Genomic DNA, 14,834 nt, shown 5'->3' with positions numbered 1-14,834 from the left:
CTGATGGTCACTCACCTAGTTTAACAGATCCTCACCTTTCTAAAAAATCAGTTAATTACACAACATCTTGCATCTTAAACTATTACGTACTGCAAACCATGGCATCTGGGTGAAGTGCAGTGGTTTCCGTATCAGCTATCAGGTCGAATTAATTTGAACTTCCCTGATGGGTCAGGAATAAACCAGTTTTCCCAGAGATCAGTGTGAACACTGGGGTAGTCCCAAGGTTTGTATCTCCCATTCCAATGAAGTAATTTCGCTTCTTGAAGAAAATGCTCTGAGTAATGGGCATCAGGACTCCACCCTGCAGGAGCAGATTAAAAAAAAAAGAAGTTAAAAATTCCCATTTTTCATACTGAAGACCCTATAGAGTGAGATATACTCAGTGGGGGTTTTAAGAAGTCTTATTAGTGTGGTTCCACCTGTTAATAGACAACTGGTTGTAAGATATTAGCTTTTTTCAGCTTCATGCCTCTAATGCTCCAGCAGCAAAAATCTCAGCAGGTTTCCTCCCCCTTAACATTTTAAGATCTTGGCATAGCTGGGGTTAAACAAAAAACTTCTTTCACTATTCATTTTACTATAGCAGCTGAGCCATTATCTTATGACAGGATAACTCACTATTGCCAGGCAAAAAGTAAATACATTCTCAAAACATTGAGGAGCCAAACACTGCTAGGCATCCCACCATCTCCCACCACGCCTTCTAAGAGTGTCTGATAGTTTTTCAGTCTCTCACTTTATTCAACTCTTTCATACATTCTTCCCATACTTCATGACAATACAAGTTAGTTGGTCTTCAAACATGTAACTTTGTCCTTCTATTTGTTTCTTTTTTTTCCAATCCAACTCAATGACTATTAGGGATCTGAGGTAAAGTAACATAAGGTCCTGTGCTGGAAGCGTACAGACCACTCACTTTATTTACTTCCGACTGCAAACAGTGGGAAGTTGAACTTACCAAGATGCCTTATGTGCCACATAGGATTAATAGTGGAATACTTTCCATGAAACACAATCAGCATTGGAGAGGTTGCCACACCTCCCCCAAGGGTGCTGCTGTAAAGGTTTTCCCTGCAAAAGGGGAAGAAGGGAGGGAGGAAAGAAAATATTCAAAATTTCAAACACAGGTACAAAAAGCAGAAGATTAAAAATAAGCACCCTGTCAAAATTCAAACTCATTTTGAACAGACTGATTTTCAGCATACTCCTTCCTACTGCTCTCAATTGCTTGTCTTTGCAACTCCAAGTCCTGTTGAGGAATTCATTGCTACCAGGCAAAATAGGAGTCAGACTCAGCTGAAGCTGATCACTTCTACACACTGCTGACAGTCTACTCAGCTGACAAAGCTTACAGTAGAAAAAAAGCTGTTAACATAAAGGAATTAAACATAATTTAGACTTGTTTCTTAATGTACATGTTTCCATGTGTTTCATTCCCTCTCTTCCCCTCTCTTAAGCTTTTAGACCCACAAATTAACTTCCTACTTTGCCAAAGTCCAATTACATTTTTCAGCCTGGAGAAGACAAAGCTCTGGGCAGACCTTAGAGCAGCATTCCAATATCTGAAGGGGTCTACAAGAAATCTGGAGAGGGACTTTTTACAAGTGCATGTAGTGATAGGACAAGGTGGGGGTGGCTTTAAAACTGAAAGAGGGCAGAGATTAGATATAAGGAAGAAATTCTTCACTGTAAGGGTGGTGAGACGCTGGCACAGGTTGCCCACAGAAGTTGTGGCTGCCCCATCTCTGGCAGTGTTCAAGGCCAGGCTGGACACAGGAGCTTGGAGCAACCTGGTCTAGTGGAAGGTGTCCCTGCCCATGGCAGGGGGTTGGAACTGGATGAGCTTTAAGGTCCCTTCCAACCCAAACCATTCTATGATTCTATAAGCAAACAGCTGAAGGTCATCCATTCCGTATGAATCCTGTGATATATCCAGGGCTAGGTTAAGCACAGTCACTGTAAGGAGAGGCAGCAGTGTGCTGAAGGCCTGGCTGGCACACGACTGAAGCCGCTCACCTCTGGGGCTCCGTGCCTGCCACCCAGCCCCATGAGGAGGAAACGTGGGAAGCACTGAGAGATGTGTACAGAGAAGAAAAAAAAGATGTGAGCCTCCCCTTCAAAACTGGGTTTTGGCTGCCAAGCAATTTATTGCACTGTCATTTTGAAATCCTGCTAAAAATAACATGAATGTGTTACTAAGGTATAAAATCAACTTCATAGAGAAAATTTGCAGCAATATTCAGGGAGGTTTTTTCTCTTAAACACTCTTAAAAAAGCACCGCAAGAGCTTGTCACAATATGTTACACAAGCAGAGTAAGAGAAAGAAATTTGGCTTTTCATTCCTGCACATGCTTACCATTTATGTCTCCTTTGCTCATTTCTGAAACTAACAACAGTCCAAGGGCACAAGCTATTTAGTTTCAGTTCAGCCTTACTACATTTAAATTTAACCCTCTGTGAAGAAAATAAATGTCAACTGTACAACTAACATAAGAAATAAAAACTAATTGTTTCATTGTGTCATGACTTACTCATGGTCAATTTTTGTTCATGTATAGGAAAAAATTGTGGTTTCTATTAGTATGTAAGAAATACAGTGTCCAGTCACAGTCTGGCTGATGTTATAATACAGGAGACCCCACATAAACAGGGAAACATTCCTCCTTCTTTAAACAAGCCTCAGAAAGAGAAGATCCTAAGTGGTTTCATCTCCAGTGCGGCTGGTCATCCAAAACAAGAACCACGTGTTCTCAATGTCCCTCAAGATTAAGCATGGTTTGTGATTAAAGACTAAAATTCCAGGTGGCCATTTCATGTTACACAACTGGTCAGACTGAAGCAGCCGAATTATGGAATGTGAGTTACTTTGCTTGATGAGATCTCAAAGAAAGACTGCTATAAAACTTTTAAGAGCTTCTAAACAGAAAATCAAATGGCAAACTGAGGATTAAAAGTGCAAAGCTAGATTTCTACACATACACTACATTTCTTTGCATCCACTTTTCCAATTGCTTTGTAATCCGCTGATGTTTCCATTCGGTCATGTTAGCAACAATTACTCCAGGATTAAAGGAGCAGGTGCTGGGGCTGATGCCAAGATCTCTAATCGCTTGCTTTCTGTAGTCCAGGAATCCCATGTACGTGTTCTAAGAAATAAAAAAAATATGTTTATCCTGTATGAATCTCCATAAAGATAAGCTTAAATGCATCTCTAGCACTCACATGGAGACTAAATACGCCCTCCCAGAGATGAGTTTCTAGAAGGTGGTTACTTGTCTTCATTTCCACATCACACAAGGTTGAAAGGCAGGATACTTCCAGCTACTGAATTAAGTTTCTCCAGAGCATTATTCCATGGGAGTTCTTCCCTCACCATACATTTGTATTTCTGTAGCTTATTCTGAATGATGTAGTATCACACTTGTACTGCTGTAATGCCAGGGGCACTCTGACAATTCTAGGGAACTCAGCTCAGGAATTAGCCTGTAAACTCGTCTTCCCAAGTCTCATTCCCAATTTGACTAATAGAAATACCATCTATTCTGCCTTCATTAGTTGTTCCATAAGTGCTCATGATCTACTGACAGCAAAACAGCGAATATAATTCACTAGAATCTAAAGAACAATAGATATTGAAATTATTCCAGGAAACAACTATGCAGAGCATTACAGAGTTACTGCAATTATTGTAAAACTATTACAAAACTAACAAAAAAACAGAATTGTAACTTTCACTTTGTGGAAAATATATCAAATCACCTTACATTTGTAGGCCAATACATTCATCCTTAGAATTCCAAATGGGCACCTTACCTGCATCCCTACACTTCTAACCACTTCATGTGTGGAAGGCAGATCACAGTCATCTGAAAAAGCTGCAGCATGTCCAGGAGCCAGCTTAGTATCATAGAGTTCCTGGATGTCACCTGATGGCGGAAAGGTCAAAAGCATAAGAAGAAACCTGCTTCACTGATACAGAGTGTGTAGGATAACTTCTGTTCTCATGCATGTTACTTAGGAACATTCCAATTTTAGGATTCCCAGATATTCATGACGACTGAATTTTGTAATATGGGACAATTTTCCAATTTTTTCCTGTATTTGGATGTCTGAGGTCTACCCTTGGATATCATCAGTATCCAACACATCGTATTCTGAATGTCCAAAATCAGCTACAGCAGAAGCTGATTACATTGTTAAGAAGCCTGGTGACAAAGCTCTGCATTCACAGAGCTTGCCCTCGGAGAGGGAGGGCACAGACAGCTTCTCTGAACCTCTTCAAGTCCCACAAAAGCACCACTTCAATCTCTGGCACAGATCAGGCTTTTCCTGATTTTATTGTGTTTATACCTCCTGCTAAGATACATGGATTCTCAGCACTGGCCAATCGAAATGTGCCTGATATGCTTTACCATCCCCCTGGCTTCCCAACCACCCAACTGCTTCCTGGTGGAGGGAAATAACACAATGCATGGCATCTCACCCATCTCCTGACTAGCAGGTACCCTGATGTGCCTAAACAATTTCCGAGCATGTGGGCAGCACAGTGCTGCAACAGCAATAGAATGAGTCTATGTCCAAACTCCCAACAGCCACCAGCTTTCCTGCTAGGCACGGGCTGGTCATGGATAAGAATCATCTTGGAAAGCCGCATATGGCCCAGCAGCCTGAGGTGAGCTCATTCAAAGACCAGTAACCAAAAACATTCTCCATACTATAAACAGTGAAACTACTACTTATGAAATAAGCAGAATTTATTTACTTATTTGTCTGAGCTCATCAGCTGGGTGGAAAACTTGGGTTTAGGATTCATGTCCCACCAAGAAAAAGAATTTGAACTAATGGGACATTTAATTGTTGAAGATCAACATGCCTTGCCGAGAATTTTCTCTTGATTCTAAATAGCTTCTGCTTTTCAAAACAAAAAGCAAAAGAAAGAGAGAAAGCAATAAAAAAGAAAAAACAGCTTTTCAAGAGAAAAGCAGGAAAAAATAAATAACCAAACAATTCTGGGCTGAGCCCCAAGTTCAGCATGTTTCGCTCTTACTGCTTTCCAGAAAGTAACGACCAATAAGTGATCACAAAGTTAAATCCCCAGATCCCCATTCACTTCCACTACAGAGACATCTGATGGAGAGCACAGTCTCATATTAGAGCTAAGACATGGGGAACAGCTGCCAGAACAGGCTTCCTCCCTGCACCTTGCTCCCAGATGTCTTTCTTCATTCCCTTCTTCTGGGCCCTATGATTGCGTGACCCAAGGGTGAGCAAGACAGCCTGGCTGAAGCCAAGGAAAAGAAAATAGAAAAATAAAATAAAGGGTTGGGTTTTCTTGCTTTTTGTACCACTAGTCTTCTGCCAGGTCAAGCAGCTGAATCGGCTTATTCTGCAGCTGCACAACTGTAGATAGGACATGAGTAACAGGAGCTGCAGGGGACAGGAGAGGCAGCAGCCTGCCATGAGCTGTAAGATGAAACTAGGTGCAGCTTTATCCTGTGGCTCCAGAAACGCTATCAGCTGACAGAAGCTGACACCCCTCAGGAAAAGGAAAGCCCTACCACCCCTCTTCCAGCCACACTGCCTTGACTCCTGCCAGGGAACAAATTCAGGCTGAACGCAATCACAATTCTGGTGAACACCTGTGTAGGTGCAAGGAGAGATACAGAAATGGTGGGCTCAGCCTGCAGTGTTCATGAAATTGGAACATAAATGAAGACTTCAAAAACTTTCAGAGAGTCAAATATTGCTGTTGCCCATTGGTGAAAGAGAGAACAAAACCAAAAATCAGAGATAGCCACTGGAAACATGCATGTTGAAGAATTGTCATATGAAGTCTATTGCAAATTAAAATGAGACAGGCAGAGCAGATTGTTTTTATAAAGTGACCAGTATCAGCCCCTTTAAATGCAGATGTTATGAAATCTGCTACTAAAGAGAAAAAAACTGTAAGAAGGTACAAGAGAAGCTGTGGAGAATAAAAATTCACTGATCTTAATGTTCTTAGCATTTGTGGGAATTCAAATACTAGCAGGAAATGCATGTCACATACTTCAAAAATATGGCAGCATCTAAGTGAAATCCGTATCTTTCAGCAATTGACCAGATTAAATTGAAATGAAACCCATGCATACAACTTTGATCAGAATCAACAATTTGAAAGATATATAGCGGGACATTCTACAGACTTTCCTTTAAGACCAAGCAGATTTGTAGTTTCCCTGAGCACAACAGTCCTAGCAGCTGCCTCTGTTTCCATTATATGTCATATTTCCAAATGACTGTAAAAGCTGCAGTAACTTTGATTGTAATTCTACTAGAAACTGTCTTTTGGATGACAGCTTACCTTGAACAATGATATCATCATCCAAATATATGACTTTCTCATGCTTCTGGATAAGCAAAGGAAGATAAAATCGAACAAAGTTCAGCTATTAAACAGAAAAAAAGGTAAACACTAAGTGGTAAAGCTGTTTAATGAAGCAGTCTCACATTTCTGTCTCTATTAACAATTAAACTGTTATTTAATTGTGTAATTAAACTAATTAAGCTAAATTAAATTTCTCTCTTCATTGAAGACTAGCCACCAATCATTTGCTTTCTCCTCCCCAGCTTTAGCAGTATCTTTAGTAGTATCTTGGATCCATTATTATTTACCCCCATTTATTTACTGTGGCTTTAACAAAGCAGCCCAAAATAGTTGCTTCTTCACAGAATCACTTAGATTGTAAGGGGCCTTTTAAGTTCATATTATCCAAGCCCTCTTCTCAAGCAGGGTTCATCTGAGCAGGCTGCCCAGGACCATACCCAATTAGGTTTTGAATATGTCCAAAGATGGAGACTCAACAGCTTCTCTAGACAACCTGCTCCAGTGTTTGACCACCCTTACTATTAGAAAGAGAGAAAAAGTTTTTTCTTGTGCCCAGAGGAAATGTCATGTGTTTTAATTTGTGCCCATTGCCTCTTGTCCCACCCTCAGGTATTTATACACTGGTAAGATCCTCCTGAGCCTTCTCTTCCCCAGGCTAAACAGCCTCAGTTCTCTCAGCCTCTCCTCATATAAAAGATGCTCCAGTCCCTGAGTCATCTTTGCAGCCCTGTTTTAGACTCACCCCAGTAAGTCTGTAACTTTCTTGTATATGGGAACTCAGAACTGGACACACTGCATGAAAATCATGCAACGTTTCTTGTTTGTTCTGACTGTAACTCTTACTAATTTAATCCAATGACTGTTAGCTCTTGCACTAGAAGAGATAGTGAGCAACCATCCCCCATCCGGTCCTCCATGTCACTCAGTTCTGCAGACCTCTACTTTCACACTAGAGGTCACATTTCCAGGCTAAACAGTTTTAACCCACTGATTCCTTGCATGAACGAAAAAATTCTGTAATTAAACACGTGAAAGGCTCAGAGAAGGGCAGCAAGAATAAACATTCTGAACAGACCTGAATATTTTCCAGTGGTGCTACATCTTTTCCAGACGAGGACAAAGACTGCACATAGTATTTAGGATGAGGGAAAATGATACATTTGTATTGTGGCATAATAATATTCCCTATTTTAATACATATTCCTTTCCTAATAATTTCTAGCATCTGATTTGCCTTTTTCTGCCAGTTAGTAATATTTAGATTAGTAATTAGCTTCTGAATTACCCGTGGACATGAGCAGAATGCAGCTAACTCGGCATCATGGAAGCACAAAAAACACTATTAGGTCTTCTCTCTAATAAACTGTAAATATATTCTTAAAGATACAACACATTTCAATCACCTAGTTTATGCCACCAAATACTGAGATCCCAGCAAGACCGCTAAGTTGCAAGGAGCTTGTTATAGTGCACTTTTCCTTCTTGAGTGAGGACATAATGTTTGGACCTGATGTAGCTTCTCTGACTTACATCCCACCCCCCATGAATTTCTAGTACATTGTAAAGCCTGTAGTAACCATTAAAAACACTGAAAGTTTGTTATGTGGTATTAATTTACTCACAGGCTGCAGTAGCTCTGGACGTGATGCATCTTGTCTGATTTTTCCTTTTAGTACCATAGGGTTGAATTCCACAACCTTAAATTTTATTTCTTTCAGTTTAGAATTTTCAATCCATCTTCTGTGATAAAAAAGAAGCAGTAAAAGAAATACTGAGTATGTAGCAAGTACTTCCGGTATTAAATTTGCAGTCTTATAGGAGAACAGAACTTGAAAGCTCACTTGATCTATTCTGTCCCAAGATAGAATCACTTCCGTCACCAGCTATTGCACACATACATAAAAAAGCAAAACAGCCCCCAAAACATCCTACCCCACTGCCAAAACCAGACTCCACCTGTTGCCCAAACAACTCTTTCACCATCACTAGCATCAAATGCTATTTTTCTAGGCTTTCCTCCTATAAAGACCATTTTTTCCTATCCTATCTATGTATTTAAAGCAGAGGTTAGTTTTCTCCCTTTCACAGTTTTACATCATCAAGATGCCTGTCCCATTAGCTCCTAACAACATTGTCTTTAGACTTATTTTTCCGTTGTTCTGTCAGCTTTCTTGACACCATTGCTTATTTTCTCCTCTGCCTTCTCCTTTAAATCCTTCCTGAAAGCACCTAGAACTAACCACCACATTCTTCTGATGCATTAATAATGTCTGCAAGATCAGAAGAAGTTTCCTCACGTCTCATGTGGTCACATTTATCAACATGTATATCCACTATGATGCATACCTTATATAATTCTGTAGTTTTTCAAATGAGTGCTACCCAATTCCTGCTTCACCCCGAGCCAATACAATCAGCTATTCCCACCTTGTCATTACCTCCACTGAATTTGATCACATTGTACAGTTCATTTTTCCAATTCATCACGATTACTTTGTTTTCAGCTCTTGTTCTCAATATATCTGCTGTCTCTTCTCCAGCTTCATGCCAACTGCAGATTCATAGAGAACATCTTCGACTATTATCTAGGTTACTGATGAACTAAAATGAAAAAACTCCCTGTGGAACTCCACTCATTACAGCTTTACACTTTGACACAAAATGTGGGTACACAGGCTACAGAAGTGGAGCATCCAGAGGTGAGCACTTGTAAGAAACTGCTTTAATTTTGATTCACACCTTCCTCCTCTTTTAGACAGCATTTTCAAATGTTAACACCCAGTGCTTTCATTACAAGCTTTTTGGGGTCTCTATTTATAACTTTTATTACACCCTCTCAGCTGAAATTAGCTTTAAACATCAAGTTTTTCTACACTTAAGCTTAAGACACAGTGCCAGATGAGAATGCAGTGTCACAAAGTGGGGCTGGCACAAGCATGTATGTACTTCTATACTCCAGACTTTCTGCAGCTGATCTACAGCAGGCAGAGAGGCAGTTACAGACATGGGCAGGCTATTTCACACCCTTCTACACCAGGCAGTGCCTTGCAGAGGTCAAAATGGTCCCATTTCCTAAACACAGAGAATCCTGGGTATTGCTACTACTGGCTATAGCACTACTTAGTATAGTACTAATTAAAGGGAGAAACATTTACTGAAAAGTCCTCCAAAGTCTACATGCATGTTAAGGAACACAGCATGAAACAAAATAAGGCTGGTACATACCGAATATGTGGGATGGTAGTCTTCAGCCCAACTATGTAGAACAAAACATTAGCCTCTGTGTTGCTGTAAATGCTACTGATTGCTGCTACAGCTGCCCCCATTCTGCCCGCAGCAGCACAGATTACAACTGGGATTTCTTCTTCCATTTCCTCCGGACTGTCCAAATCAACTACAAGAAACAAAACTATGCATTATAACAGAAAATTAAGAATTTTTTATATCAGATCTGGATCATAGGAACAAGTATATAGTTCCAGAAGAAGCTGAATCATATCACATGCACTCCATTTCCTTACCACATCCTATACACATTCGCATCTGGCAACACATACAGCATGAGCTTTCACTGTTGGATGCCTCCAAACAGAATATGTAACAGAGTTCCTGGCATCTTCTACTCAGCAGAGGCACAGTTCAGCCTGTCATCCATGCAGCTGCTTATTCACATGAAACCAGAAGAAGTTCAAATACTTTTGAGACTTCTACTTCTCAGTTATATCTAGTATAAGGTGAACAATAGGTTCCAAAATTATCACAGGAAACAGGTAAGTCAAAGAGATAGTGCAATTGCACGAACTCCACTTCTTTGGGAAGCAAGCTAGAAAGAAATAGTGCAAAATTTTATACCAGCAGAAAGTTGCTAATGATAAAAGAGGAAAAAAAGTCTAAATGAAATTGAATCATAGCATAAACTAGATTGGAAAAGACCTCTAAGATCATCAAATCCAATCATTACCCCTGGACTGCCAAGACCGTCACTAAACCATGTCACTGAGGGCCCCATTTACATGGTTTTTGAATCAGTTCACATTACTGCTAAGAAAGGTTTTTACCCCTAGCACTGATTAACTTACAGAACTTATATGGATATATTTATACTGGTTAAAACATACCATTAAACTCTTAACAGTTGATATACAATAGAAATATACTGAAAAAAAATGGTTTATAGCAAGACAGTGTTTGTTTATATTGGGAACAGTGAATAAGCTATTAGTATAAACATTTACCACCAGACCAACCACATCAGTCCTAGTGGGTTTATGTCACTATAAAAATTCCAGCAAAAACTTCTGCTGTAAGTCATGTCAAGATCTGATGATCTATCTGAAACGAATAGCTAGGCTAAGAGCACTCCCACAGGGACAAGTTGTGATCGAAGTTTATTACCACTTAACAACTGCAATGCTGCTCAGAACAAATAAGGATATACTCCAGCTTCCATCTACATCAGTGACATCTGGATAAAAATCTGAATCAGAATGACAATTCTTAATCATCACTACCAGTCTCCTATTTTATTCAAGTAATTCAGAAGAAAAAATTCTGCATCCCAGACCATAAGCAACAGTGTAAGTAGTTCATCTACTGCAGGGAAAACAGGATTCAGTAAGACAAAAAGCACTGTTCAAATGAGGAAATAAGGAATATAAAACAAGAGCATAAATGAAACATAAGTACAAGTCATTTACCTGTTTCATTCTTTAATGCAGATGGCACTTGGTGAACTTTATTATACAGAATGGCACATACAGTTAAAACAAGAAGTAACAGTAAGATCTGGTTAACTGAAAAAAAAAAAGGGAGAATTTGTTGACCATCAGTATTATAGCTAATTCCAAGCACCTTTTTTAAAACCAAAATCCAATTTGCAACCAGCACATAACATAACCTGTATTTGCTGTGTTTATCAACTTCTGCTTTCTCATTATTCAAGCTAAAAAAAAATTTATGGTAAAAACATAATAGTGTCTCTCCTCCGTTGCAATAATTTCCAATTATCTGATTTCCATCGATAACTTGCTCACTAAAATCATCAAGCTCCTAATACAGATGGGTTATCCATACTAGGAAATTCACACTTTTCTGAGCTTTACCAAAGCCAAACTCTCTTTTCTTGACTGGCTCACTGTTTTGCACCACAGGACTTCAGGAGTTTATTATTTTTACCTAGCCCTCTCCCTCTCTCAGGCTTCCCTGATAAAGCTTCAAACACAGGAGAATTTTTTTTCCAATTTCAACATTCAGATCTTCAAGGTGTATTTGAGAAAAAAACTCTGAAAATCTAGAAAAAGAAACCCAGCGTGCTACTAAAGCCAGAGATGTCCCAAAATGTTTGAAAACACAAATATTTTGATGTGATTTAGTAAAATCAAAACAAAGCATGCAACAGCAAAGACCTTGCTGAATACTGTGATCTGCAGCTCCTACCACACTGTCTTGTACAAGTTTAAGTCATTCAACACAAACAAACAATGGGCATGTTTGCTTTTTTGCAAACAAACAACCAGAACAGTTCACTGACTACAGCAGGGAAGGAATACATTGCTATCATCAGCAGTTACCTTGATAATGGGAGGTTTGTTGGGTTGTTGGTTTTTTTTTTGCATCAGACTACTTTGTTACTTTTGCACCACTATAAAAAGGATTTAAGGTGTACAAAAAAGCAAAGGGAACAGATTTCTGAACTATTCCAATCAAAAAGGCCAACTGGCCAGAACTGGGCGTGAGAATAAACTGAAACTGGTAAACATATGTCACCAAACTCGCACCTATTTAAGCCAGCTGACGAAACAGCCCATTGCCTTTGGAGAAATTTGGGTGCGTAACTGCAGGCACACACTGGTCCAGTTTCAGTCACTGATCCTGACAGTTGATGAAAACACCAAATTTCTTGGGGCCACACCTCATTTGCAAGTATGAACAGTGTTAATATGCAGAGTTCTGTAAAAACATACAGCTTCAGCACTATGGGCACAACCCGCATGAAACCAGCATCTACCTGCACTCTTAGTGGGAAACTGCAGACCCTCGTTGTCATGCAGTAAAGCAAGGAGTAATTTTAAATTAATGGGATTTATGGCAATAATGAGCCGACTTAGTTAACAAGAAAAGTCTTATCTGTATACTGAAAGTTAAGCATGATATAGCAAAACTAGAACTATAAATTTCCATGCAACTGTAACAACAGTTGCATGAGAAATTGCCTTTGACATTTCTGTCCTCTTTTAACAATAGGTATTTCAAATGTTTTTAATCTGTCTTACTTTTCTTTAAAAGAGCCATGTGTCCTGTTGGATGAGAACTGTGATCTGTGGTAAAATAAAAATAAACAATTTGTAAAGGAGAGAGAAAAAATCATTAACACCAGACGTGAATACTAGCAGTTATATCAGGGACAAGCGTTTGCACCATCAAATTTTACTACTGACCTGGTAAAACTGAACGCTATCTTTGTAAATAAATCTTTTCTTCTAAACAAATAACTAACATTCTGGGTTAGAACTATTACGTATGTTAATTTAAGATACTAACAGGCTGCAAAGAACATAATTTTAATAAATTCCATCCAATCACCTACAAAGAAATATTAAAACACCCCAATGATGCAGTTTGTAAATACATCTACCTCTGATTTCACTTAAAACAGTGGCAAATCCTAATCTGGAGTATGTTTCCAAACATATGGGAATCTTATACTGGAGCAGCATCTTTCAGATTCTCATAAAATTTCAGAGCAATAGTGAAAATACTTTCTAACAGCAATATATTTCCACTAACAGAAGGGGGGGGGGGGAAGAGCTTATACAATGTGGCTTGTATTTCAGCACATTATTTGTGATGCTGAAGAAAATGAGGTAGCCTTCCCCAAAACTGTATTTCCAAACTAGGCCCAAGGGTGGCCATGACTTCATGCCTGAGATGTCAAGGCAGAATCTCTAAAACACAAGGTTAAGAGAAATGACATTCACTGGAATTCTGAACTCAAACCTACTGTTTATGAAAAAAAAACCAAAAACAACCAACCAAACAAAAAAAACCCAACAGCAACAAAAAATACAAAACAATGAAACAAACAAACAAACCCACCAACAAACAAAAACAAACACTAGACCAAAAGAACCCCAAACAACTCAACAGTAAGAAACAGCACCAGAAGTTGGTGCAGTGGGTGTGGGGAGGGGGAAATACAACTATGTGAGCTAACCTTTATGCAATGGTAGCTGTATATAAGACAGAAGCCAATTTTCCCTGTTTCCATACATCCAGATACGGACACATTACAGCATACATAAGGATATATTGCGGTTTCTATGCATACATAAAAATTATTCCAACTCTGTGAGAAAGCAGACGAACAGCAAGAATTCTTGAAATCTGAGTCACAAAACTGACTGCTTCTCATTGGTTAATGCTCAAGATCAGGCAGCATCCTAAATTAGTCTCTACTTTGACTAAAAAGTTAAATGACAATAAAAATACATTAAAAAAAGCTAAGATGTGCCTTTGTTTCCAAACCACTTATATTTGCACGTATTTAGGTCCCAACAGGTAACTAAATCATACTGAGAGGAGTATTTCTAAAGCTCTTTCGAATCTGCAGTACTTATCTACATTCCAGCAGCCCATTCTTTTCATGTGGCATTAATTTACACAGACAGGAAATCAAACTTATCGGTCAAAAAAAAAAAAACAACAAAACCCATTGCCAAGAAAGCCCTTCTCTCATGCATTACACATAAGCATTGTCTTCTTATCCATTTTATATGTTTACTCATTTAGGCAAGCAGAGAGACAGCAGAACCCCCTATACTCCTGGAGTAACTTTCTAACCCCACTTTAGCAAATCACAATCTTCCACTGATTTCCATAGAGCTGAGTACTATCTCTTAATTAATTCTTGTAATGGTAGTCCCAAACAGTACTGATGATCACGGCAAGATGAAAGTTGGGTAGCCACAGCTTCATGATACCTTCACAAATTATTAAATCCTTATAAACTGAACCATGTTTTAAACTTTTAAGATCCAAACTCACAGACTCTCATACAAGTTTGAGTTCTAAAACTACAGCATTCATAAGCCTCAGAAACTCAGATCAATTACCCACTGATTTTTAAGGAAAGAAAGGAATATTTGTTCCTCTGCAAATACTTACTCATTTTTCCCTGACTGTAGACATTAGTTCCTGGAACCTGGCAGCCCCTAACTCAGTTGCCAAGTCCTGTAACAAAATGAGGGGCTGCAGAAGGGAAAGCTCAGAAACAGTGACATTACTGCTTAGATATTTCCTGCTTAATTAGTCTTTTTACCTCTTCAAAGCAGCACAGTATTCGGGACTCCTCTGTCCTGAAGAGCTGTAGAGCTATTTACTGGGATCCTAAATAGCCCACAGATGTAAGCACTCTTGCCAAAGCCTTCTTGACCATCAACCTCCTTTGAAGTCCCCCGCACAAGG

At 39.1% G+C, this 14,834-nt stretch overlaps 1 protein-coding gene across 1 annotated transcript; it reads right to left on the bottom strand.

Annotated features, from left to right (window-relative positions):
- Window positions 1–30: 30 nt before the first annotated feature.
- On the bottom strand, window positions 31–14,538 carry GLT8D2 (glycosyltransferase 8 domain containing 2; the record flags this gene model as incomplete). Its single annotated transcript, XM_080609584.1, has 10 exons — window positions 31–304; window positions 962–1,074; window positions 2,984–3,150; window positions 3,818–3,930; window positions 6,348–6,432; window positions 7,994–8,111; window positions 9,597–9,765; window positions 11,069–11,164; window positions 12,644–12,688; window positions 14,535–14,538. 10 exons carry the CDS (start codon window positions 14,536–14,538, stop codon window positions 132–134), a joined length of 1,083 nt encoding a protein of 360 aa, XP_080465710.1. The 3' UTR covers window positions 31–131.
- Window positions 14,539–14,834: the final 296 nt, after the last annotated feature.

The sequence above is a fragment of the Psittacula echo genome (genome assembly GCF_963264785.1).
Source record: "Psittacula echo genome assembly, chromosome: 1".
Taxonomy (NCBI): Eukaryota; Metazoa; Chordata; class Aves; order Psittaciformes; family Psittacidae; genus Psittacula; species Psittacula echo.
The sequence above is the reverse complement of the archived record's forward strand: the minus strand, read 5'-3'. Positions and strand labels throughout refer to the sequence as shown.